Source organism: Tupaia chinensis, unplaced genomic scaffold (genome assembly GCF_000334495.1).
Source record: "Tupaia chinensis unplaced genomic scaffold, TupChi_1.0 Scaffold000425_1, whole genome shotgun sequence".
In the NCBI taxonomy this organism is placed as follows: Eukaryota; Metazoa; Chordata; class Mammalia; order Scandentia; family Tupaiidae; genus Tupaia; species Tupaia belangeri.
In genome coordinates, this window is record NW_006159930.1 from 1954131 (window position 1) to 1981173 (window position 27043).

A 27043-nucleotide genomic window follows, 5' to 3' on the forward strand; every position below is an offset into this window, starting at 1 on the left:
AAGATTTGGTGTAATAGGAGCCCCCGCCTGTGAGGAGGGACTGCAACCACCAGATAATTGTAGACTCCAGCTTTGACCGCTCCTATTGAATCTGCCCATCCAAATGGGAATTCAGTGGACTTGAGCCCAAGAGCCCGCAGGGCAATTGCTTTTTTATATCCTGAGGTAAGAATTTGTATATACATGGGAGAGAGGACAATGAAATGGGGGAAAAAAATGTAAATTCCCCTTGGGTCTCTTTCCTGACTGCAGATTGAGGAGCAAGGTTGGGATAAGGTACACAGTATTCTCTTTTGTTTTTATTTCCACCTAAGCTAGTTGTTTTGTTCACAAAAGAAATATAAGGATATGGTATAAAAGCATAAACAATATAGAAAGAATACCCTTCACTGGGTCCCAATCCTTGCCATAACAATATTTTGTTTATTTTTTTCTAGGATTTTTCTGGAAGTATATGTGTTTACATGTTTACATGTTTTGGAAAAGAAAACACAAATGCGATCATACTCTATCATTCTGCATTGTGCCATTTCCCTTTAATTTATCTTAGACTTCCTTCCAAATCCATACTTAATTTAGCTTTATTCATTTTAATGACTGTGTGGGATTTTTGTTGACTAGATATACCCTAATTATTTGCTTTGTCAGAATTTAAATGAGAAAATACCTTTAAGCTTATTATACAAGAAATGTGTATTCAAAGTAGAACAATTAAACGTTACGGATTAGTTAAAGCAAAATAACACACGTAATTTCTCCATCCAGAGAAATCCTATTTTCTGTATTTTCCTTGCAATGAATATATTTTTAAAACTAGTCCATCTACTACTTACAAAAAGGTTATCTTTGTGTTGTTCATAAAATGAAGTACTCTGTGTAATGTCTTATAGCCTGTGTTTTTCAGTTGGCCTGCTTGTTTAAAGATAAAAACTGTTTCCCATTCTAGCCCTTTTTCACACTGCAGAGGTTTATCTTCTTAAAAAACAAATCTTGGGAACCAGCAGTTAGCGTAATGGCTATGTCGCTGGATTCCCACGTAGTCAACCGCGGTTCGCGTCCCGGACCCGGTGGCTTAAAACTCACGCCGGGCGCATGTGCGTGCGTGCCCAAGATCCCGAGAGGAGAATGGAGGAGAAGGGATTGCTGCGTGACCATCCCTTCTGGGGGGTGATTTCTCGCTTTCTGTCTCTCTGTCTCTCTCTGTCTGTCTGGCGAGTGCACGTGCCCTATAGTGAAAACCTCTCTCAAAAAAAACCAAACAAACAAACAAAAAAAAAACAAAACAAAAAACAAAACAAATCTTAACATCCAAAGCCACCCTATTCCCTTCCTCCCTGGGTGATTTTTTTTTCCTGCTAGCATACTGAATACCATAAACACCGTGTGCCACTCATGATCTGCAGTGAACCCGCTTTTTCGCTCTAGTGGTATCCATTTCCCCCAGGACATTCTGGCACTTAATACAGCAGTCCCCCACTTGTCTTTCCAGACAAGGCTTCAGTGTCAGCTTCACTTAGATTTCATCCTTTCTCCTGAGCTAACCTAACTGATCCTTCCTCAGTTCTTTCTGAACACCATCTGCACTCTACCTGTCTAGCGTTTTCTACACAGTCCCAAGTCTTGATTTTTCCGTTGTCTTTGTTCCAAATAACATGTGAGCTTTCTGAGATCAGAGGTGCCTCTTCCGCTTGTTCCACAGAAGATCTTGGTATGTGGTAAGATAGACATCTATGTGGGCCATCATTACTGTTGCTACTGAACTGTTTGTTCCACTGTGTGAACAGGGCCAGTCAATGGCACAATGATAGTGTAATGCTGGGTCTGCATGTGAGGGCTCTGGGTTCTTGTCCTGGGGCCTTCCTGCATGTCCATGGTGGCTGGCCTAGTCTGAGAGAGGATCATGATGTGAAGACCCTGTTGGCTGTTGGAGATGTTTTCTCTACGCCCACCCACCCATGGAAGAAATAAATGTTTAAAAATATATGAATGAGTGGTTGAATGAAGTCTAGAAGTGACTGCAGGTGCTGAGGTAATAAAATCTTGATTAACTGGGAAAAGCAATGCTGTGATTAATTTTACAGTGAAAGAAGAGTGAAATAAGGATTATTTCAGGAAAAGCTGTCAAAGGGCACTAAAACTTGCCTCTGGTAGCTCTTGTTCCTCTGTACAGCCCTGGCTGATACACTTAAAGTGCCATCTGAAGGGGTGATTTCTCAGGGAGTCTCACCTATTTCTGTCATCCTCTTTTATGCCAAGCTGTTTCCTTCTGGTCTCTAAATAAAAAAAAACTCCTTCCTGTTTGGAATCTGCATAAGCTATTCCCAAGGCCGTGGTTCTAATGGAAAAGAGGGATGTTCAACTTCATGTGTATTTATTTTCATTCCTAGACCACTGGTCTGAACAGAAGGCTGGCTCATGGCCCTAGGTTGGGTTCTCTGGAAACAAAGGCTAATCACATTTGGGGCTGTAAGGTGTTTATTAGGGAGGGTCATCTGAGCAAGGAGGAGGGAGTAAGACTGGGCACAGGAAGGAATGGAACCACTGTGTGGTCCTGCGGCACCTTGGTCTGCCCAGCAGAGTGCACTGGACTGAGCGGGCCAGCTGAGCACATCTGTCCCTACCTTCCCAGGTGTCTAAGAGCAGGCTGCTCTGGGAGGGTCACCACCTCAGCATGGTGCTCTCAGCATCTGGGACAGGTTCCAAAGTAGATACCTAGAGGCTGGCTGACAACTTCACTCCTCTCAGCTGCACAGCAAGTTCTTTCTGAACAGGAGAATTGTACTGTGGTGTCTCTGTCAAGGCAAACACAGTTCCCTGTTGTTTCTTGCTCTACAAACCTCTTGTATCTGCCAGTTACCAAGACCTTGATGAAGGCCCGCATCTTCTCTCTCCTTTTTAATTGTTTATGTATTATGGTTATTTAGTTTTTCTATAGGAAGCATGTGCTTTCCAGAGAGAGAGAGGGGAAAGGAGTGAGAAATCACCACCTAGGGGATGACCACATCATAATATCTTCACTTCCATTCTCCTCCCAGGATCTTGGGCACACATGCTTGGTGTGATTTCCAGGCTCTTGGGACCAGGACTTGAACAGAGGTGACTTGGTAATGTGGGATCTAGTCACCTTAACCTCCATGAGGTTACCTGCTATCCCTAACTTTTCTCTCTTTGATTAATGAAAGTAACAGCTCCACAACTGTTTTCCATATAGTTTATCATCTATAATGCTGCCAGAGAGAGCTTTAAAAAACACAACACTCACCTTCCTTGTAGCACAGTGCTCCTTGGGTGGTGGTGGTAGTGTATTGCACACTACCTTCATGATGAAGTTCAGACACCTTGGTGTGGTTTATAAGGCCCTGTGTACCTTGCCCCCGCCTCCTCTCTGACTTCCTCCATCTTATCCACAGCCTCTTCCTGTTTCCACCTCAGTCGTGTTCTAGTTTCCCAACTCTTCTGGGTCCCTCTCCCTTCTTGTCTTTGGTCAAGATGCTTCCTCTGTCGAGAAACACCCTGTGGTCCTAGAGCCTTTGAGTTAATCCACATCTCCTGCCTGCATGCTCAGGACTCGCCCTGTGCCTCACAGTGGTCTGAAGCCTCATGTTCTGAGCCCAAAGACAGAAACAAATTCAGCTCACTTATCAGTTAAAATTCTTTCTGAATTACTGTAGAGAAGACTTGGACCCTCACCTCTCTCCACCCCAATCATTTTCCTTTCTGGAACTTTTTTTTTAATGAAAATCACACCTTTTATGTTTGTAAAGATTGGGAATATAAGTGGAGCAGAGTTTCCATTTTGACCCTGCTATGAAAAATAACTGTTTTAAAAAAATCTGAGTTATCAAGTAAGATTTTCAAATGGTTCTACTTTTTAAATGTACACAATGTTTGTTCTAAAAATACTTCTCCTAATCCCTTCACTCATACAAAACATATACTTTTTCATATAATTATTTATTTTATGTATTTACTATCTTCATTTTAGCCAGAGAATGGCAGAGTGAGACAGAGACGGAAAGTGAGAAAACAAGTTACCAGGTCTGGGACTTGAACCATAGTCAGATATATGGAGTCTAGTGCCTTAACCACCATACCATCTGCCAGCCCCCAAAACGTATCTTTTCTTTTCTTTTTTTTTTTTTCTTTTTTTTTTTTTGCTATGGGGTGCGTGCACTTGCCAGAAAGACAGAGACAGAGAGACAGAAAGCAAGAAATCACCCCCCAGGGGGGATGGCCACGCTGCAGTTCCTTCTCCTCCATTCTCCTCTTGGGATCTTGGGCATGCACGCACACATGCCCGGTGTGAATTTAAGCCACCGGGTCTGGGACTCGAACTATGGTCAACTACATGGGAGTTCAGCGACAGTCATTATGCCAACTGCTAGTCCCCAAAACGTATCTTTTTAATTTTTATTTTTATAAAGTAGAAATTACAAAACTTTTGTTTTAACGGAAAATTTTACAGTCTTATGTCTGTTAAATGTTTCTTCCAAAACACATTTTAAAGAATATCTTCTCTAAAAGCTAATATACTGAATAAGAGCACAGAGATTGATATCAGAGTAGAACCCATGGTTTGTCTCCAGCTCTTAAGCTGTAATTATATGGAATTTACCTTTTCTCTTAAACTTGATGTCCTCATCCATCTAGAAATGGGGCAATATGGGTCCTATTCTCTCCACACAAGGTTATCATGAAAATGAAGTGAAAATGCATAAATAGATCCTTAGTTCTGGCCCTGGCATGAAATGCCCCAGCAAAATGGGAATGGTATCTATTATATGCTGGATATGAGATGTGATACATAATTAAGGTACTGCCAGGGACCAAGGGCACTGTTCATTTCCAAGTTTCAGTTACCCAGAGAGAAATCTTCCTGCTTGCCACCCTATCATTTGAGCATCTTAATCTTTCCCTTTAGAACATGGAAATATAACCTGAACCACATATGTAACTAAAATTTCCAGTAGCCTGTTATAATATGAAAAAAGTAGATGAAATTAATGTTAATATCTTTTAACATATCCAAAATACCATTTCAACACATAATTGATATAAAAACTACTAATGAGATATTTTACATTTATTTTCCCAGACTAAATCTTTGGCACCTGGTGTATATTTTCCACTTAGCATAGCTCAATTCAAACATTAGATCTTCATTGGAAATATCCAATATAGATTTGTTAAATTAATGTTGAAAAAGTATATTTGCATACCAAAGTTGTTCCAAACATATGTAACAGTTTTTCAATAACTGAATTGAGTATCAGTTTTTAAATTTACATTTAATTAAAATGAGATAAAATGAAAAATTACCTCTGCAGTTACTTAACCACTACTTAAAGTGCTTAGTTCCCATGTGCCTGGTGCTATCATGTTGGACAATGAAACCCCAGAAGCCACTACCATAGTTTCTGTCTTCCTTTTTCTCTTCCTAGCTAAATGTTTTCCAAATTCAATTATAGATAGAAACTTATTTCTTAAAATGATATTGTGGAAGTTCCTTGTTTCCATTTAGAAGAGATTGGTTGAGCCTTCGCCTTCTGCCCCCTTAGCCAACCTTCACATTTACCTCCTGGAGTACCCCTGCCCAGCTCCCTCTGCCTCCTTACCCCAAGCTCATGGAACAGTTAACAAATGTTGTCTTAGCACTGAGCAAATTGCTGACCACACATTCAGAATCCTAGTATCTTGGGGCTCAAAGGAACCTTAGCACATATGTGGGTTAGCCCCTACCACTCTCTTCAGTGCAGAAATGCTTATCCTAGAATTCCTTGTCAGTGGGTGGGTAGCTAAGGGCTAAGACTCTGTTAAACACCTGGGAGCAGATGGATCATTTCATTCTATTCTGACTTACACAGTTCTCTGTGTGCTTATCTTGTTTTTCTAACTAGGATGGGGGCAAGGACTGCCTTTTATAGCCCCACAGCACCCACACAAAACAAGACAATCAATAAATTCTTAACTGAAAGCCTGACAGACTGCAGGAATTCAAGGTCGCTTGAAATATCAGGGTCACTGCATTGCACAACTCCAAAGAACATCATTCAAATTATATTCTATGGTTGTGCAAGTAGCAGCCTTGTAAAGTTTGCAGAGTTTAGAATGGAGTTTGTTTTCCAGCTGAGAAAGAAATCTTTTAAGAAGTTCTTTATTGGTACGAAATACTACCTCCCTCCAGTTCTTACAGGAAATAGCTATTCAAGAAAATGTTCTTAACTTCCTTAGGACTGTTCACAGAGAGTGTGTATGGAATGAATATGTGTGAATCTGTGTGTGAGTATGCGTGTATAAGTCAGGTACGCTGGTAGAGTTGCTATTTGGAAGCTCATCTGTAAGAGTTTGAGCACCTTAACTTACTTCAAGAGACCACTGTGTTTATATTCTTTTTGGAATTTCGTAATAATGGAATCTTCTCTGACTTTTTAGAGCTTCTGTCTTTGTATAACATCCCACAGCCTGACTCGTAGGTTTAGCACACATACACTTCAGATACCAGATAAACAAAAGGATTCTGAAGGGACTCTTCCTAGCTGCATGGTTTCTATCTTGTTCAAAGTCAGAAAATGCAGAGAAAGGAGAGAGCAAAGAGGCTCTCTTAAAACAAAGTAAAAACAAAATAACCCTTGCCTGCTTTCATGTTTTTAAAATTGATGGGTGTTTGGTTTTCTTTCATGTCTACCCAGGAAACCAAGTATTGCCTCCTGGAAGTTCTCTCGGAAATGGGCTCACGCCAGAGGCAGCCAAAGATCTTGGCCTTCCTGCCGGAATTGCGGTGGCAGCCTCGCTCATCGACGCCCACGCAGGAGGACTAGGTACTCCCTCCTTCCATGCCTCTAGCCAGCACTGAATCCAAACAGAATCTTCCCCAGAATCTAAGTCAGTTCTTTTCCATGTTTAAGCCAAAGTTCAAGGGTTGGTGATTCAAGATGTAATAAAGAAAGGTTATTTTACAGTTAGGCATTTAGATAGAATTATAGAACTTTTTTATTAAATGTCATTTTATAATTTTATTAATTTCTCCACATATTATCATTGAGAAAAAATGATCTGACTAATTGTCTGGATGTTCTTAGGTTCACTGAAAACTTGAAAATGATATGTTGACTTCCAGCTAGCATGTATGATGATGGTGCACTTACCTTTACTGTTTTTTTTCTTACTAGTACTCCAAAATCCTTACAAGTCTAATAGGTTTATTTTCATGATATGTCTGCCTTTATCGTATATCAGGTTACTCATTTGTAGTGTTGTTTTCATCCCCTACATGATTCTCAAAGCTATCATTCATTCATTCATCAGATACCCTTTAAGCTCTTACCATGTCCACGCATCTTGCTGGGGGGTGGGGGGGGAGCAGCAATGAATGTAAAACAAACCAAAGGAAACCAAGATCTCTTTACCAGAAGTAATGGGAAAGTATGAAATGAAACAGAATTAAAGCAAAGAGTGATGACTCTGTGCTCTCCTTCATTCCTATCACAACTATTTTGTTTTGGTTGTTGCTATGATACTCTCTCTCACTTCAACTATAGCCATATATATTTTTCCCAGCCTTTCATTCTAACAGTGTTTTGTTTTAATCTATGGATATATGGTTTACAATTCCTGAAGTCAATTTAGTAGGCCATGACCCTTGAATTTTTAGAATAAAGTGGAATAGAATAGAGCAGCGTAGAAAATATCAAAGCACAATTCACATACTAAGGGTGAGCACTGGTTTGCGGAGCTTATGGCTCCATTTTATGTACAAGGTAAGCTTTGATGAAAATAGATTTCTTACTATGGGTCATGGTAAAAAAACATTCAGAGTTATTCTGGCTCATACTTTATCTTATTGTCAAGAATTATCTTTCAAATATTTAAATTGATTTTGCTCTCAGAACCCTGTTCACAAATGTACATTTTCACATCTTCGTGTATGGTATATGTGTTCTCAGCCTAGAAGGACGGGTCCTCTACTTCTCCAGCTGGCTAACTTGAAGACCCATATGAGGTGTAAGGTGCTTTTCTCCTCTGCATAGCTTCTTATGGAATACTCAGATTATTCAGAAATTCTCTAAGTTTTGCTCCTTTCATCACTTTTACCTATTTGAAGAAATGATCATATTGGATTTTCTGGTTTATCTGTTCATCTTTTCTACTAGAATATGAACTTCTTTTTTAAATTTTTTTGGAGAGGTTTTTGCTATAGGGCGCATGCGCTCGCCGGACAGACAGAGAGAGACAGAGAGATAGAAAGCGAGAAATCCCCCTCTGAGGGGATGGCCACGCCACAATCCCTTCTCCTCCATTCTCCTCTTGGGATCTTGGGCATGCATGCACGCGTGTCCGACATGAGTTTAAGCCACTGGGTCCAGGACACTAACTGCAGTCAACTATGTGGGAGTCCAGCGACATAGCCATTACGCTAACTGCTGGTCCCAAGAATGTGAACTTCTTGAAGTCAGGAGCACTACTACTTTTCTGTGCCTGGTTTCTATAGATGCTTGATGAGTTCAGTACGTGCATCAAGTTGTATTTAGACCAGAATTCAGTGAAGTAGCCTTAACATACAGAGTGAAGTTTAGTCTGGTTCTTTATGTGGCAGGTCGTTGAACAGTGTCTTGTTGGTCCACATGATCCACACACTTGCAGAAACAGGATATTCCCATCGATACATGAGTCTATCTGTGCTTCCATCCTTATGTGCTCAAGTGCTCACATAGCGCCTGAGAAATAGTAAACAACCAGGGACACATGTGAGTTGATGGAATGATGTGGCAGGTAGATCTGATTACAGGCATGGGTGTTGCTCTCCAGGTACTTTTCCGTGAGCAATGTGTGCTCTTGTTAGGAATGTCATATTTTTTGGTGCTTTTTTGTTTTCTTTTGACTTTTGGTTTTCAGGTATAAGTGCAGAGAGAATTAGAGACCTAGATAAACATAGTGTGTCCCTGTCTTCTAGTAATCCGGACATTCCAGATAATGTGTGAGGCCACAGGAACTTCCTCTGTCATGATTTGTTTGTTTTTGGAGAGGTTTTTGCTATAGGGCGCATGTGCTTGCCAGAAAAACAGAGAGACAGAGACACAGAAAGTGAGAAATCAACCCCCAGGGGGGATGGCCACACCAGAATCCCTTTTCCTCCATTCTCCTCTCAGGATCTTGGGTACACACACACACACACACACACACACACACAGGCCCGGCATGAGTTTAAGCCACTGGGTCTAGGACTTGAACCACGGTCGACTACGTGGGAGTCCAGCGACATAGCTATTATGCCAACTGCTGGTCCCTGTCATGCATTTTTAATTAGCCCTGGAGTGTCAGTCTCAGTCATCCACCCAACTCCAGTGATGGGTACTTAGCCAGGACCATCACTGTTGGAAAAGAGTGATGGCCTTTGGGGAGCCAGAGGTACTATGGTTTCCTGGTCAGTTTCCCAGACCTTCCTAAGGAATATGCCAGGCACGCCCTCTAACTCCTGCCCAGGAATTTCTGTGCCCTCCAAGGGACAGGACTGCCAAGTGACACCCATCTTTTCCCTAACAGAGATGCTCAGTGACAGAAAGTTAACCCTTAGAAGCTTAGGCCTAGGTCCTTTGTTTCCTTTAAAATACAAATGCTTGTAAGTTAGTGACTTTTCCCAGTATTTTTCAAAAATAAATTTTTTTAAGTGTAAAGATAGACTAGGGACTTTGGATTCTTTAATGGCTGAGATAAGGTGCTGTTGTAGGTAGGGGATATACAGGAAGGGGAAATCTCAGTGATTATGAGAAAGTAAAGACCCAGTTAATAATGGCGACCTTCTTGTCTGTTCTTATACCTCTTCTCCCCTTCACCTTACAGCCAAGAGAATTAGGATGTCTAGTAAGGAGAGGCCTGGGAGCAAATGGTCCTTTCCCTCCCTGTGCTCCTGTGAGCATGAGGAGAACAAATGCATGAAAGTCTTGAAAAGATCATCTACCACTCCAGCCGCATATTTGCTTAAGACATATATTGGGTGCATGTGTACCTGTCAGTTCCTGGTTTAGGCACTGAACGTTATACCCAGTGAACAAATGAAAGTCCCACCCCTTTGGGAGATAAAACTTTCCTTGTTCTCCCCTGGTCTACAGGTATTGGCTTTATAGTATGGGACAGCTAGTCTCCTGAGACATCTTACAATGCTGTGATGAGAACAGTCAGTATGGAGTGTGCAGATCTGCATTTAAATTCCTACAAACAGGCATCTCTTAGTGTTTTTGTTTCCTCTGAAGCAGAAGAGATAGCCATAACGATTCTGTTATGAGAACTAATGATGTGCAGATAGTTCATGTAGCTGGCAGAGTATCCAGCGCATAGTAGGCACACAACAACGAGGCACCTTTCTTTGTTTTTCCTCACTCTGGGCTTAGTGCCTGACACAAAGTACGAGCTTCATAAATGGAAGCTCTTTAAGTTACTACCTTGGTAGGAATTGTCTGTCAAGAGAACTGTTTTCCTTTGGCCAGGCAGCTGGAGAAGAACCCAAGGCTTCTGGACTCCATCTGTCCTCCCTGAATCTGCCCCACTTTTTCTCCCCGGGGTCTCTGTACAAGAATGCAGTACTCACTTCTTTGAGATTCTATATAGGTTGAGGTTAGAAACAGCCCCAAGAACTGTGGTAGATGAATGCTGTGCTAAAAGACCTCTGAATAGCAGATAACAGCCCAGCTTTAGGGTTGGAATTGGACACCATCCAGGCCCCTCATCAACAATCCCTGGCAGCTTGATCACTTCAGGTGCTGACCTGGCATGACCTGCCGTGGACTCCACATTCTGGCTGGTAGGAGGGGTCAGCACTCAGCCTGGAGAAATTCTCCTGGACTCTTGATCCCAACGAAAGCCTGTAATAGGAGGATAAAGATCAAAGACACAAGTCAAACTCAACTCATGCTTTTCTCCAGTTCTGGAAAAAGAGGAAAGACTTTGTGGGAATAAAAATCAAAGACAGAAGAACATTTTGTTCTTAAGGTGCTGGTTAGTAAGTTCCCCAACAGACAGCCAGGAGATAGGAGAAGCTTGTTTGCACTTTATGGGGGTGGTTCTGGCCAGAGCTCCTGCTGCTAATATTTTTCTAGCTTATAAAAATAATGTAAACTTTGTTCCAGGTTTGTTCTTGGCTCCAGTACCCCAACTGTTGTGAATGGCAATAACAACCTAATTTCTTATCTCAGGCCCCTCTTCTCTCAGACAAACTCCTTATTGTCCATTAGCTCTTGAATCTGCTGCCATCTCCTGTGGGAAACCCTCCCTGACTCCTCAGGCTGACTGAAGCACTCTTTTTTGTTTGTTCCCACTGCATTCTGTACTTGAGGTCTGTGTGTGTGTGTGTGCGTAATGTGGACTTATCTACCATTTGTAAACTCCCCTTTTTGAAAAATATTTATTTTTATTTACTTCTATTGTTGTTGTTGTTAATTTGACCAGACAGAGACAGAGAGAGAGAAAGGGAAAGCAAGAAAGCAAGCTACCAGGTCCGAGACTTGAACCATGGTCGACATGTAGGAATCCAGTGCCTCTAACCATCACACCACCTGCCTGCCCCACCATTTGTAAACTCTTTTAGGCCCTTGTCATTTCATCCTCATATCCGAGCAGCCTGTATAGTGCTTTCTGCATAGACAGCCCTTTAGAGAGAATATTCTGTTTATTCTTTCCTGGTTTGCATGTTTGTGGCTTAATAGTATGGGACAGATGGGGCCAACATGTGGTGTGGTGGTTAAGGCTCTAGACTCCTACATGGCCAATGATGGTCAGAGCCTGGACCTGCTGGGTTAAAGGTCATGCTGGGAATGTGTGCATGGGTGCCCAAAATCCCATGAGAAGCATGGAGGAGGGATCATGGCATAGCCATCAGGGAGCAGGGGTAATTTCTCACTTTCTCTCTTACAGTGTCTCGCTGTGTCTCTCTGGAGAGCCCAGGTACCCTATGGCAGAAACCTTAAAACATAGTCCATTAGCTCTTAAATCTGCTAGTTAGTGAATAATGAATGAATGAGTGACAAACCCTCCAAAAGGGATGGATATTACAATTAAGAGACATAGTAACCTCTCCTTATAGAGGCAATTGTCCCTGTTCAACATGTGTGTCTGGCTCAGTTCTCCAGGATCACAGTTCGGTTTGAACACTCCTGAGCTACTCCTAGCTGTCTAGAAAATTCTGTGCTGGTACCAGCAAATGACGTAATGGCTATGTCGCTGAACTCCCATGTAGTCAACCATGGTTTGAGTCCCAGAACCGGTGACTTAAAACTCACTCCAGGTGCATGTGCGTGCGTGCCCAAGATCCCTAGAGGAGAATGGAGGAGAAGGGATTGCAGTGTGGTCATAAACCTGGATGGTGATTTCTCACTTTCTGTCTCTCTGTCTCTCTCTGTCTTTCCGGTGAGCACATGCACCCTACAGCAAAAAAAAAAAAAAAAAAAAAAAAAAACCCAAAAAAAAAAACCTCAAAAAAAAATCTCTGCCCTTGTGGTCCCATTGCATTAGTATGTTTTTGTATAAAACTCTATTGTATAAAAGAGCAAACATGGTGCCTGGGTATAACACCACTGTGATTATCAATACCGGATTCTCTGCCTGATGTTGAATTGGCTGTAGTGACTTGTCAAATCAAAATGAGGATTTTTCATTTCTTTTCTTCTTCTTCTTTCATTTTTTAAATAGCAAATTTTAATAAAGAATTTTTCAAAAGTCACTCCTGTCCTGTGCTCTTCCAGAGCAAAACAGTTTGTTCCAGCAAACAAGAGAACATGCCAACTTCTTATCACCGTTATCAGTGTTCCAGAAGGGAGTGTATGCAGGCAGCATCTTTAGAGAACTTGATTTTAAGTGGTATTTTAAATAAGTATTACATATACTAAAGGTATCATGTTTGACCAGGAAACATATTCACTAGCCATAGTCCCTTGCATTTGTAAACTTTAGATTTATGAAGCAAATGTGTGTTCCCTATAGAATTTTCTCCTCATGGCAACTTTGTAGAGAAGTTCAAAGATATTTGATCAACGGGTCTGGGGAGAAATGTGCACATATCAAAATGGTCTCATGGTAAGCCAAACAACATGACTGAAAGTATATACAAAAAAACAAATAATAAATAATGTGAAAAAAAAGAAAGGTATGTGTACCTTCATTTTGCACAGGAAATGCCTGAGTCTCAAAGAAAGTCAGTTATAGATTCAAGAATATTAATTTATCTTACACTTAGTTCTCAAAACAATTTTATAGAAATTGTTATTTTGTTCAGTTTGTTAACTGAGGCTCATAAGATGACCTAACTTGTTGAAATCACCCAGTCAAGTGGTAGATGTGAGATTCAATCCCCATCAGGTTCTATAGCTCACACTTAACACTGGTGTTATTATGGAATGGCATACCTATTAGAATCTGGTTCAGAGTCTTGAATTTGATATGAAAAATGTCATCTGAGCAAGTAAAAATGAAGGAAGTCTTTCAGTACTTGTTTACTAATGATCCACTTTACTAGTTCATGGGCATATAAGGTGACTATGGGAGAGAAGGCGACTTCGAGGAATTCAGAATCTAGTAAAGAAAACAAATAAGTAAGAAACTACAAGTAGTTTTGCCAAGTATGGAGGGCTTTGGATAAACATAAAATAGACCCAAAATTAAGACTTGGAGAATTCTAAAAGGACTTGTAGAGGAAGTGATAACTGGTAAGGTCATACAATATTTCCTGCCCTGTCACTGCTTCTCAATAAGGTGGACTGCCTGCCTGTCTGCCTGCCTGCCTGCCTACCTGCCTACCTGCCTTCCTTCCTTCCTTCCTTCCTTCCTTCCTTCCTTCCTTCCTTTCTTTCTTGTAACTTTTAAACTTCAATTAGGCTTTATTTGTAAAGATAAAATAATAATATCAACATTATTAATAATAACAAGTATTAGAACCTTTGCTCTTACTGGTACTGGTACTCTTTCTATTCTGACCATTTTATTTTCTTAATTGCTAATTGTGTGTGCCAGAGAGAGAGAGGGAGAGAATCCCCTAATGGGATGTGGTCATGCTACAATCCTTTCTCCTCCATTTCTATATCCTATTGGAATTTTGAGCATGCACACACATGCACATAGCATGTTTTTTAAGCCACTGAATCTGGGATTTGACTACAGTTGGCCATGTGGGATCCAATTCCCTTAACCACCAGGCTAGGGGGCTGGCCCAATGACCATTTCTTATTTGCCTTCTATGTACTTTACACACTTTAGCTCTTGCTCACCACAGTAATCCTATGAGGTAGAGGTTATTTCCCATTCTCTACATGAGCGAATTGAAGGCAGAAAGAGTACCATTTCCATAATCACGTAACTAGTGTCATGGTAAGATACGAACTTAACTCCATAAAGTTCATATTATTTTTCTCCAAATCAGTGGTTTTCAGCCAAGGGTGATTTTACCCCCTAGGAGATATTTGGGAATGCCTGTAAATAGTTTTGTTTATCATATCTGGGGAAGGGAGAATGGCACTGGCCTATGTTAGGTGGAGACTGGAAATGTACTCCTGCAGCCTGCAATGCCACCCTATAACAAAGAATTATCCAGCCTCAAACATCAGTAGCATTGAATCTGACCAACCCTCCTCTGTCTTGAAATACCTCCAGTGATAACATTTTCTTCCTTTAATTCAATCTATTTTTACAGAAGCCAACTAGCAGCCCAAAATAAGGGCTTTGCCAATATATTAGTACTTTGTCAAATATATTTTATGAAATGTAGTCTTCAGTAAAAGCAGTTGTGAGATAAGAACATAAAAGTGAAGACTGAGGGGCAGCGAGTACAGGATGCTTCCTTGCCATCCATCTCACTGAGAGTCAAGCCACACTGACCGCTCAGCCTTCTTTCGACACGTCCTGCACATCTTGCCTCCTTTCCATTGCGTGAGCGTCAGTCTGGGAGGCCTTGCCTCTCCCACTCACGTAGTAACCCTGCTCATCCATCAGCACTTAATCTCAATGTTACATCCACTGGAGACTTCTCCAGATTTAATCCCACTCTTAGAGAAAAATCAATCACTCCGTTCTCTGTGTTTTCTGCCACATTGCTCCTATCTCAGTTTTCCCTCCAGATGATAGTAACCTTTGTATGCCCGTCATCCAGCAGAGAAGCCATAGGATCCTCAATAAGCTAGTGAATTCACAAATAATTCAGTTAATAAATATGAGAGGATTTTGGAAAATCAAAAATAAGGATTACTAAATCTGAGGGAGTCTTTTAAATATAATACATAGCTCCTCAGACACTACCCTGTTGAAGGTTCTGAGTCTTCATGTCTGTGGTGAGACTTAGGAAATTGATCTAAGGGCAGAAGATGTCATCTGGTGGTACCCAGAGGAGACAGCCTTGGGGAGCGAGTTGACTCCGGGGACTCAAGGGTAAGAAGCTATAGCAAAGGAGGAGAGTGTGAGGAAAGACACTAACGGGAAAAATAGAGAGGCAAGACATAATGTGACACAGAAATGGATTATTATCTGTTGATGATAACATGTATAGTGTTCCCAACTGGACTGGTGTGAAATATGTCCATGTTGGAAAATTCACTTTGTAAGCTAAGTGATATATAGTGATTGAATGTATTTAAAAAATTAAAATACATTATTATTTTTTAAAAATATTTAGCAAATTGAAAAAAAAAAAGAAGAAGAAGAGGAAGAAGCAGTAGTGATGTTTAGCTGCTAGGTAGGCAAATCAGACCACAGAACTGTGCTGCAGAGGAGCCTGACCCAGGCTCCAGCCAAGAGCAGGGGCAGGAGAGAGCTTATCCAAAATCAGAGTGAGAGTGGATCCAAAGAGGCTGATGGTCTGCAAGAAAGAGAGGAGGATTAGAAGTGCAGATAAAGTCAAGCTGGGGAATCTGCAAGGAGCTAAGCCGTGCCAGTACCCAGGCAGATAGAGCAGGGACAACTCAGGGAGTTCCTGGATGTGAATCAGAAGAAAGGAGGAGGAGTTTGTTAATGTGATTTCAAGTTTATTGTTGTAAGTTGAAAGTTGGTTTAATGAGAACCTCCACTGCCAGAGACCTCAGCAGCTGCATGAGCAGTGGCAAGGGCTAATGTGGCCAAGGAGGTGGAGAAGACTGAAGGATTGGCCTTGCGGGGAGACTGGTCTTTTATGCTGGACAGAGAGCTGAGGGCAATCCAGGGCCTTGGGGCTACAGCCTCACACAAGCCAGGATATGCAGGTGCCTTGACATCATAATGTGTTTAGTTTGGTACACACACTCCTATTTGGATAATGAGTAATTCTAGACTTTAGAACTAAATGGTTGTTCCAACATTTTCTATATCAAATTCTTCAATTTGCAGATGAAAAAACTGAAGCCCAGAAAAATGATGAGTCATCCAAGGTTATACTAGCAAATTTCGATGGGAGTTGAACTTAGAATCTGGGCATCCTAATTAATCAGCCAGAGCCCCTGCCTCCATTTTTTTTAATGCTACACCATCTCCAAATTAGGAAAAGGAAATGACTGCTGATGTGTCATTCCATTTTATACCTTATGCCATTGAATGCTATAGTCAGTATCTTAGGTGGCTGTTAAAGTAAACATGTTAGTTTTTCTAAGCCACACATGAATAAATTTTGTTGTTAGAACCTACTCTAGGTTCCAAAGAATTTCCCTCAATGCTGGTTAATAATAAAAGTAGCTGGCATTCAGGTTCTTTTTGAAGAGCTTAAGGCAGTCATTTTTATTTCATCTACCATTTATTAAACACTAGTTATACCAAGTTTATTAATAGACACTCTTTTTAGAGATTTTTGCCATAGGGTGTATAGGGTGTGTGCACTTGCCAGAGACAGACAGAAAGGGAGAAATCACCCCTGTGGCCACGTCGCAATCCCTTTTCCTCCACCCTCCTCTCAGAATTTTGGGCATTCATACACACACACCCGGCATGAGTTTCAAGCGACCAGGTCCAGGACTCGAACTGTGTTTGGCCATGTGAGTCCTACAACGTAGCCATTATGCCATCTTCTTGTCCTAATAAGTACTTTTAACTATCAGCCCATAACCACTCTATGAACTACCATTATTTTCTGCATTTAATTTTCAAGGTTTCATAACCTGCTTAAGTTGACTTTTTTAAAAGTTTTGATTCATTTATTTCTTCCATGTGAGAGAGAGAAAAAGAGAGCAAATGAAAGAGAGGGGGACGAGCACTCCAGCAGGATCCCCATATTGTAATCCACCCCCTGGCTCAGTCAGCCAGGGTTCTTGGCGTGTGTGTGTGTGTGTTGTGTGTGTGTGTGTGTGTGTGCATGCACTTGCCATGTACAGGGAGCTCTTATGGTACCAGGATCTGCCGAGGTCCACAACTCGAACCACAGTCGGCCACATGGGAGTCCAGCGCCCTTAACCACCACCCTACCTGCCGGCCCCTCCAGATGATATTTTAATCAGTGATAAAATAGAGTCCTGGAGCCAGGTCTTTCTGTTTCGAGGGCCTGTAAGCGCTCCCCTGCTGACCCTGCCTAGTGCATTTATGTGTGTGTAGCTAGGGATTTGAACTGTGCTCAGACATATGGAATCAAGTTCCCTTAACTACTAGGCTATGGGACCAGCCCCAAGGAAGCTATTATTGCACTCCTTTTAATGGTTGAACAAACTAACACTGCAGGGGGTGAAGGGATTTGCCTAGTTACAGGACCAGGAAGGTTTGGAGCCAAGCCTGAAGTCTTCATCCGTGTGCCCCTGACCTATCTTTACATTTGCTATGGCACAGCCTTCGCATCCAATGATGGAAGAAGTACTACCTAATAAATGGAACACAGTGCCTTGATCCATCATGAATTCCTGTACCCAGAGCCCCTGAGTTCAAGCACATCTCTGACCATTGCATCAGCTCAGGAGCTATATCAGGTATTCAGAGGGAATTTTTAACTAGGAAGTACTACTTATTCTCTCATGGGTTAGGATAGGGCTGAGCAGATGAGCTGCTGTTTTCCTTTGCTGAGCTTGGGAACAAAAAACAAAACCAAAAACACACATAAACCAGCCCCAGATTTAGACACTGCCAACCACCTGTTAGAAGAACTTCCTGCTCCGAGTTCAAAAGGTAGAAGTCTGCTGGAAAAGTGTGTGTTTGGGGACCCAGAGTCTAATATTGTACTCGCGTCACTGGCTGCAAGAGTAGGATCGGATCCACTGTTTTTCATGGCACAGAAACTCCTCACGTGGTACCTAACATCCATAGACTGGCCCTGCACACTGGTGTTTACTTTGCGGCTTGCTCATCAGCAGCTGATGGTGGGAAAAGACACATCTCCAGTTACCGCCGGACTGTGGCAGCCTCACGTCCAGACTGCTGGTTTCTTCCTTTCTATCTCTCCACAGCCTTGGTTCATTTCTTACTTTTCAGTTTTTCTCTTAACTATACATTTATGTAAGTCATTATAAAAAACAAAATGAATTTAAAAAAATTTTTAATTGGGCAGTCTGAGGATTTCCTCAGTGCATTCTGCAGCAGTGTAAATGTCTCGAGAAATTAAGAGGGAAAAACCTTGAAATATAAGAAAGTTGCATGAGTCTCCTGTTTTATCATTCAGCAGACTCACCCTATCCCATCTTCCCATAGCTCTAATCCTTATCTATATTATGACTCTGATGCAAGAATTCAGCTCTCCGAAGACAGTGAACATGAGAAATCTTGAAATAACATAGCATAGTAGTTAAGAACTTGAATTTTGGTTCCACTGGTTGTCTGTGTGTCCTTGGGCAGTTACTTGATGTTCTGTGCCTCATTTTTCCCATCTGTGAAATGGAAATAATAATAATAATCCCCACTTCATAGAGTTGTTTGCAGAATAAATTATCTTTTTTTAAAGATTTTTTTCCATAGGGCATGTGCACTAGTCAATAGAGACTGCAAGAGACAGAGAGAGAGGAAAAGTGGGAAGTCACCCCCAGGGAGGATAGTCACACTGCAATTTCTTCTCTTCCATTCTCCTGTTAGGACTTTGGACATGTACGTACACATGCCTGATGTTTTTTCAAGCTGCCAGGTTTGGAACTTGAATCATAGAGTTGACTGTGTAAGATCCAGTGCTTTAACCACCAAACCACCTATTGGCCCAAATGAGCTAACTTTTTTTTTTTTTTTTTTTTAAGAGAGATTTTTACTATAGGACACATGTGCTTGCTGGAAACACACAAAGTGAGAATCACCCCCCAAGGGGCGATGGCCACATAGCAGTCCCTTCTCCATTCTCCTCTTGGGATTTTGGACTTGTACACATGTGCCCTAGCATGAGTTTCAAGCCCCCTAGTCTGGGACTCGAAGCATGGTCGACCATGTACAAGTACAACACTTTAACTGCTATGCCACCTGCTGGGTCCAAGCTAATATTTTTTAAAGCACTTATAACAATGCCTGGCAATGTTATGTATGTATTTTTAACTATGATTAATGTCATCTTGATAGATTTACATTATGAATAATAGTAAACAAGAGTAATTCAGACTTTCACTTGTTTATTTAACAAATATGTGATAAATTCTCTGTATGCATCGGCATTATAGGTGTGTTATATGTAGGTGTAAACAAAACCAAGTTCCAACTCTCAGTGTCTCTCCTACTGGTAGGTTTCATAAATTTTCATATAAAACTATATGCTTATGTGTATGCGGGTGTATGCATATTGTATATGTCTATGTATGTTTGTACATGAATGTTTGCATGTGTGTCACATGTGTATACATGTATGCTTATATACATGTGTACCCATGTATGTGTGTTTCTGTGTGTGCAAATGTATGTTTGTGTGTTGTGTATTATGCATGTAAATATGTGTGCACCTATTTGTGTGTTTATATTTATGTCTATATTTATATATGCACATATCTCATGTATTGGGTCATCAGAAAATTCATGATGCATTTTTGCATAGAAAAACATTTAAGAATACATTATGACTTTTCCAACAACCCAGTACATGTGTATTTATGATGTATCTCTTAATATGTGTGTGCTTTCATGTAGTTATACATGTAGATATGCATATCTTCAAGCATGTCTCTGTTTCTATATGTCTGTAGGTATACACATGTGTGCATATGTATGTCTGTGGATACATATGCATATGCCACGAGTACATATAAGTGTTAGGTAGAACGGGTCTGTATAAGCTGACAGAAACTAGAAGGTGTGTGGTGAGGGCAGCAAAGTTCAGTCCCGAATGGTTATGTTTGAAGAAAAAGACCTTAATGAACTAAGGGAACATTTCATTGCATAAGAAGCAAGGGAGAGATGAATCCAATCAGCAAATTTATGTTGGACCCATACTTTGTGTTAGATATTCTGTATCCTAGGGATACCAGGATGAAGGTGACCCATTCCTTTTTCTAGATAGAGGAACTCAGCAGCTGGTGGAGAAGGGAGGCCTGATTTCTGGAAAATCCTGATACAAGCCGCACACAGCTCTTCCAGAGGTGAGGAAAGTGTTTCAAGAACATGGGGACCAGATCAGCTGGCTCCTCCAGGAAAAGTTAGGAAGGCGTCACCTAGGAGGTGAAAACTAGAACCAGGAAGAGACAGGAATAGAATATGCAAACGTCCAGAGGTGCGAAAAGGCCTGGCTTAATCTAGGAGCACTTCAGAGTGGCAAGCTCACCACTCAAGTGTTAGAGGGGAGCAGTGAGAGACAGCTAGGAGGACACAGCCTGTGTGGTACAGCATAGGCTTGGGAATCAGTCTGCCTGGGTCCACATCCCAGCTTTACCACTTAGTGGCAGCTTACTTCACTACTCTTACCTCAGTTTTCTCTCTGTAAGTGGGAATGAGAATAGTGCCTTTTGAATAATGCTTTGTCCTGACACAGTGTGGGCATGGAATACATTAGTAGGCTAGGTTGGAAAACGGAATGTGAAAGGTCTTGAATTTCAAGATAGAGAGGCTGAATGCTAAATTTGAGTCAACTCTACCCATTCAAATAGCTTCTTCAGCATTTTGATACCGAATATTTTATATTAGTACATGCTTTGGGGAGTGTGAATATAATCTTTAATACCAATGGGTGATGCTCCAAAGGAATAGAGTAGTAAAAAAGATGCCTTCTCATTATAAGCTTGGAGAAAAAACTTGCTTAAATGGAATTAAGCAGATAATTTATTTTGCCAGGTTCTGGAAGGATTCGGAAATGTCCCAGTGCTTCACATTTCATCTTTGTTATTGCACCTACTCAGCCTGCAGAATCGTGGCTGGACCAGGAAGCTGTGTATTCCCTCATCTCTAACTTCTGCAGATCACCATTGCTGTTTCTCATCCCTCACTGTCTCATACCCAATCTACTTGGTGTCACTGTCTTCTATAGGAAGAATTTTATCTCTGCTCTTTCTTTTCACCCCCCATCTCTTCTCCCTTCCTCATATCCAAACAGAAACTGTACTCACCGTGGTCCGAGTTGATGAATGTTCTCTCAGGGCCAATAGAATGCCTGTGCCTATACTTAGAGTGTTCTTATCCTCATGTTGTTGGTGGCAATGGCAAATTATCACATGTCTTCTTTTTGTCCTCATTTTAGTTATAAATTACTGGAGATTGACAATGAGAATTATAAAGGAGCACATCAGAAACTACATGAGCTAGATTACTTCCAGTCATTCATAGTAAACTGAATTTACAATGTAGTTAACAACAAAATAAGTATTTTTATTGAAACTTAGAATGACTTGCAGAGGTTTTTCATTTTTTTTTAAACATTGATTTCTATCCTTATTTACTTGTAGTGATTTTCAAACTTGAGTATGCATAGTCTCCCATGGAACTAGTTAAAACAAAGATTACTGGTTTTCACCCCAGCCCCTGGCACCACCACCATAGATTCTGATCACTGTATGTACCTAGGGCCTGACTATCTCATTGTACCCAGCTTCCATATGAGCATAAAGGAGTTCAACAGTAGTAGCAGGAGGGGTGTTCTAAACTCAAGTCAGTTGAGAGTCAAAAGCTATGTCTATAATCCAGAAAGAACAAAATTGATACCAGGCTGAGTGCAAGACTGCATTTGTAAATACTGCAAATTTTTTGTTTCAAGGAGCAATAAAGAGATTATCTGACCTCTTACACATGAGTCAGGTACTACTTATTCACCTAGATGGCACTTAACATGGGCAGCCAGCTTTCAGGCTGTATGCATTCCTACTGCTCCTACTTAAAGATAAAAGAGACTTCAAGACTCAGACAGTTGGTGTGGTGGAATAGAGAGAACCTTGGTCTGTCTGATCCCACCTTTCTCCTTTTTACCATTATGGAGTTGCACCCAAGCCAGTGTTAATGCAGTTGACTGTAGACAATTTTTAAAAGATGTTCAAAAACCAGAAGACATGGAGAGTCTTTGAATCAAATGGTCAGGTCTAGGGAAAGCTATAGCTTTTACGTTTTGTTTAAAGAGAGTGTTAGGCTGTCAATCTGTATTATTACAGATTCCTAGGCCAAATTTAGCTTAGAGAGTTAAAAGTATATCAGCCTTGTGACTCACCACTGTGAAACGCAGAGGGGAGAATCTCCCACCAGTATCAATAACGAGCAAAAACTTTACACGCCTTTTATATCCAGGCTTCTCACAGCTGAAAGTTGTAAAGAAAAACCCACACAATTGGATTCTGTGAATTATATTAAATATACCCAAATAATGTGCCTCTTCAAAGACATTCATACACTGCCTGGTTTGCTGTGGTTTAGCATTATTATCCAGCCTAATGCATGTGGCCTAATAATTCTTTCCCCCTGGACATATCACTATCATTAAGTTCAACACAATAGACAATAACACTTGGATACCTAAGTAGATGGCCACATTACTATCTCCCCTACTTAGACTCTGAGCTTCTTGTGGGCAGTGCAATCTGGTTATATTCCTCTCTGTAACTTCACTGCAGCACTTAGCTGGAGCTCATGCAGAGGCATGAGGTACTATGTATGTAACTCCTAAGTGTCAATGAATGAAGGTATCCGTGTACGGATAGTTTGCTTAAATAATAGGCTCAGTACCAGAGTAGTTACTATGGAAAATAACAGCAATATTAAAAAAATTCAGACATGTAAACTAAGTTCTATAGGAATTATAAAAAGGGAGAAGTCACTTCCAGTTAAAACAGTAAGGCAAAGAAGGAACAAAGATACTGATACTCATTGAGGGAACCTCAGTGTGATAGAAATGTGCCAGAGTGCCTGCACGTATAATCCTGACTTCTACTCTGGTATCTTGTTCAAGGTCACAGAACTTGTCATGAGAACACCCAGATGTCAGATACCTTGGTCTTTCAGGGAAATGGAAGGAGTGGCTTTTGACCTGGATTTAGGTTAATACGTGTATTCTTCACGGTAAACAACAAAATGTAGAATATCCTGGACATACAGAATGTAAATGAAGACACTGAATGGGCTTGGGAAATAGTAGCCATTTCCATTTGGAAGGATTCTTGAAAGATGCATTTATAAAGATCAAAAAGGTGGAGAGGGAACCAGCAGTTAGCGTAATGGCTATGTCGCTGGACTCCCACGTAGTCGACCGCGGTTCGCGTCCTGGACCCGGTGGCTTAAAACTCACGCCGAGTGTGTGTGTGTGCGTGCCCAAGATCCCAAGAGAATGGAGGAGAAGGGATTGCGCCGTGACCATCCCCCCTGGGGTGGGAGTTCTCTCTTGCTGTCTCTATGTCTCTCTCTGTCTGTCTGGCGAGCGCACGCGCCCTATAGCAAAAATCTCTCCAAAAAAAAAAAAAAAAGTAAAAAGGTGGAGAAAGATTGGAAATCCTTGAGTATCATGTTGAAAAGTGTGTGCTTTTCCTCTGCCCTCCAGGCAAATTACTGGAGGTGATCTTAATCACGAGATTCTTTTCATACAGAGCTTTATATAATTCTTTTTTTTGAGAAGTTTTTGCTATAGGGCCTGTGTGCTCAACAGAAAGACAGAGGGACAGAAAGACAGAAAGCAAGAAATCACCCCCCAGGGTGGATGGCCATGCCACAATCCCTTCTCCTCCATTCTCTTGGGATCTTGGGCATGCACACACACACACCTGACATGAGTTTAAGCCACCAGGTCTGGGACTCAAACTGTGGTTGACTACATGGGCGTCCAACAACATAGCCATTATACCAGTTGCTGGTCCCAGCATGATACTGTTTAACAGAAATAAGTAGAGGGTCATGAAGGCTTTAACTCAAATCACAGATCTCTCATTACCAGTCATGTGATTCCCACAACTCACCTCTTTAATACTTAGTGTCTTCATTAGTGAGAAAGTCAAGATCAAGGTTCATTGGTTCATTCTTCTACCCATATATCTGCCTTTTTATTTTATTTTATTTTATTTTATTTTTATTAGGGTTTTTGTCATAACTCGTGTGTACTCACCAGAGAGAGAAAGATAGAAAGAGGGAAAGTGAGAAATCACCCCCGGGGGTGAGTGGACACCATAATCCCTTCTCCTCCAGGCTCCTCTCAGGATTTGGGGCACACACGCATACAAGCCCAGCATGATTTTTAAGCTGCCATGTCCAGGACTGTAACCACAGTTCGCCATGTAGAAGTCAAGCACCTTAGCCACTACTCCACCTGCTGACCCCCATATATCTACTTTTATATGCCCAAATTTTCCTATGACTAAGGCAATATTATTGGAATAAATATCACAAACACAAAATAGTTCATTCATTCATTGAGCATTTCTGAATATTTTTGCTTCTGGCTGCAGTGCGCTATTCTCTCAATTCCCACACTCCCAAGGATCAGAAAAGCTGGGTAGGAAATGCAGCTGCACATGCAGCTGACAAATGTACTCATATAAGAGCATCAGACAGCCACTGATAAAGGACTTGAGGGGCCAGGAACAGGAGAGAAGTCTAGACAGTTGGGCTAGATATTTCTACCCTTTTATGCACCGAATGGGGCCAGTTTCAGCAAGAGATTTCAGAGGCTGAGAAGATAAATACTGACTTGGGTGATCTGTAGGCCAGGGGGATAAAAATTTGAGTTCAGGGGCTAGTCAGTGGTGTAGTGGGAACACAGCTGCACACACATAGGACAGTCCCAGGTGTGCATCCCAGGGCTTTCCATGCGTGTTGGGTATATGTGCTCATGCCTGTGATCCAGACTGGCTGGGTGTCTGTCATGCTGTGAGGACCTTGGGTGTGTCTCTCTCTGAAGAAGAAATAATTAAAAATAAAGCTTAAGGCAGTTGGCGTAATGTTTATGTCACTGAACTCCCACATAGTTGACCGCAGTTTGAGTCCTGGACTCGGCAGCTTGAAACCTATGCTGAGCACATGTGCATGCATGCCCAAAATCTGAGAAGAGAATGAAGGAGGATTATGGCATGGCCATCCCCTCAAGGGGTGATTTCTTGCTTTCTGTCTGTCTGTCTCTATCTCTCTGGTTAGCTCATACACCCTATAGCAAACATCTCTCTTAAAAGGAAAAAATAAAGCTTAAAGTAATTTGTATGGGACAGCATGTGGTGGCTTAAACTCATGACAGGCTCTTGTGCATGCGTGCCCAAGATCCCGAGAGGAGAATGGAGGAGAAGGGATGGCAGTGGGGCCAGCGCCCCTGCAGGGTGATTTCTCTCTTCTGTCTCTTTGTCTCTCTCTGTCTTTCTGGTGAGCTCATGCGCTGTAAAGCAAAAACCTCTCTAAAAAAATAAATAAATAAAATTAAACCTAAAGCTCAATTTCTATAAACCCAAAACAACCATTTAAAAAATAAAAATTTTAAATAGCACAATTTACAATAGCATCAAAATATCAAATACTTGAGAATAAAGATGTGAAAGACATCTATGTAGAAAGCTTTTAAATATTATTGAGAGAGTCAGTGTAAAGATGTCATAGGTAAATGGAGAAACATATGCTGTTTGTCAGTTGGAAGATCAATATTGTAAATATGGCCGTGCTTCCCAAGTTTTTCTATAGATGCAATACAGACTAATTAATGCAGATTCATATGTGAGGAGATGAAAATTAACAGTCATCCTAAAACTTACATGAAAAGAGGCCAATAATAAGGCATCCATGAAGAAGAATGTAGTTGGAAGGACTGAATACTGTCAGATATCAGAACTTATTATGAAGTAATGAAGACTGGCATCAGGGCAAGGACAACTAAACCAGAAGGAAATAAATTAAGGAGTCCAGAAACGAACTCTCACATATATGTTCGTGACAAAGGTGGAGACATCTGTGAAAACAAGAAGGTTTTTAAATGTAATGGTGCTATACTGATTGAATATTGATATGGCAAAATTGAATTTTGGCACTTGCCTTATACCATACATGGAAATAGAGTCCAAATGGATTATAAGCCTCCATATAAAGTGTGCAGGAGCTTCTAAGAGACAAAAAGAAGATCTTCGTGACTTTCAGAGAGGTGAATATTTCTGGAATAAAACATCAATAAGTATTAGTATAACCATAAAGGAAAAAAGATTGGTAAGTCGTACTACATTAAAATGTGAAACTGATTTTTATTCAAGGATGCCATTGAAAGAGAGAAAATGCAAGCCACAAAGTGGGAGAAAATATTTTCAATACATATATAACAAAGCAATTGTATTCAGAATATATAAAGAATTCCCACAGATGAATAAGAAAAACACAGCTAGGCTGAGAGAAAAAAATGGTAAGAAAGAAACAAACAGGCTTGAGTATCTTTTCAGAAAAGCGAATATATAAATAGGCAATAAAATGTAAAACAGGTTTTTAGACTCATAGTCATTAGGAAAGTCTAAACCATTGGTTGTTTTTTATTTGTTTTATTTTTTATGTTTATATATTTTATATATTTTTAAAGTAAAAATTATAGAACTTTTTTTCCCAAAAGAAAACTTTGCATTCTTTTGTCTGTTAATTGTTTCTCCCCTTTGCCCCTCTTGCCCATGGTTTTACCATGTTGTAATACCATTACACATCCACTAAGTTCGCTAAAATAAAAAGGATTGGTGATACCAAGTGCTGATGGGGATGTGAAACCCTGAAATGTCCAAGCATTTGCTATGGAAGTGTACATTAGTACAACACT

At 40.9% G+C, this 27043-nt stretch overlaps 1 protein-coding gene across 6 annotated transcripts in view; it reads left to right on the forward strand.

Annotated features, from left to right (window-relative positions):
* FGGY (FGGY carbohydrate kinase domain containing) overlaps positions 1–27043 on the forward strand; it is a 443688-nt gene that overhangs the window by 201895 nt on the left and 214750 nt on the right. For 5 of the 6 annotated variants that reach the window (XM_014590284.2, XM_006154914.3, XM_014590285.2 and 2 more), the window contains exon 7: positions 6690–6818. The exons of the other annotated variant lie outside the window; for it this stretch is intronic. In XM_014590284.2, coding sequence (XP_014445770.1) covers positions 6690–6818 — 129 coding nt within the window. The remainder of the gene's footprint in view (positions 1–6689; positions 6819–27043) is intronic. 6 annotated transcript variants of the gene reach the window in all.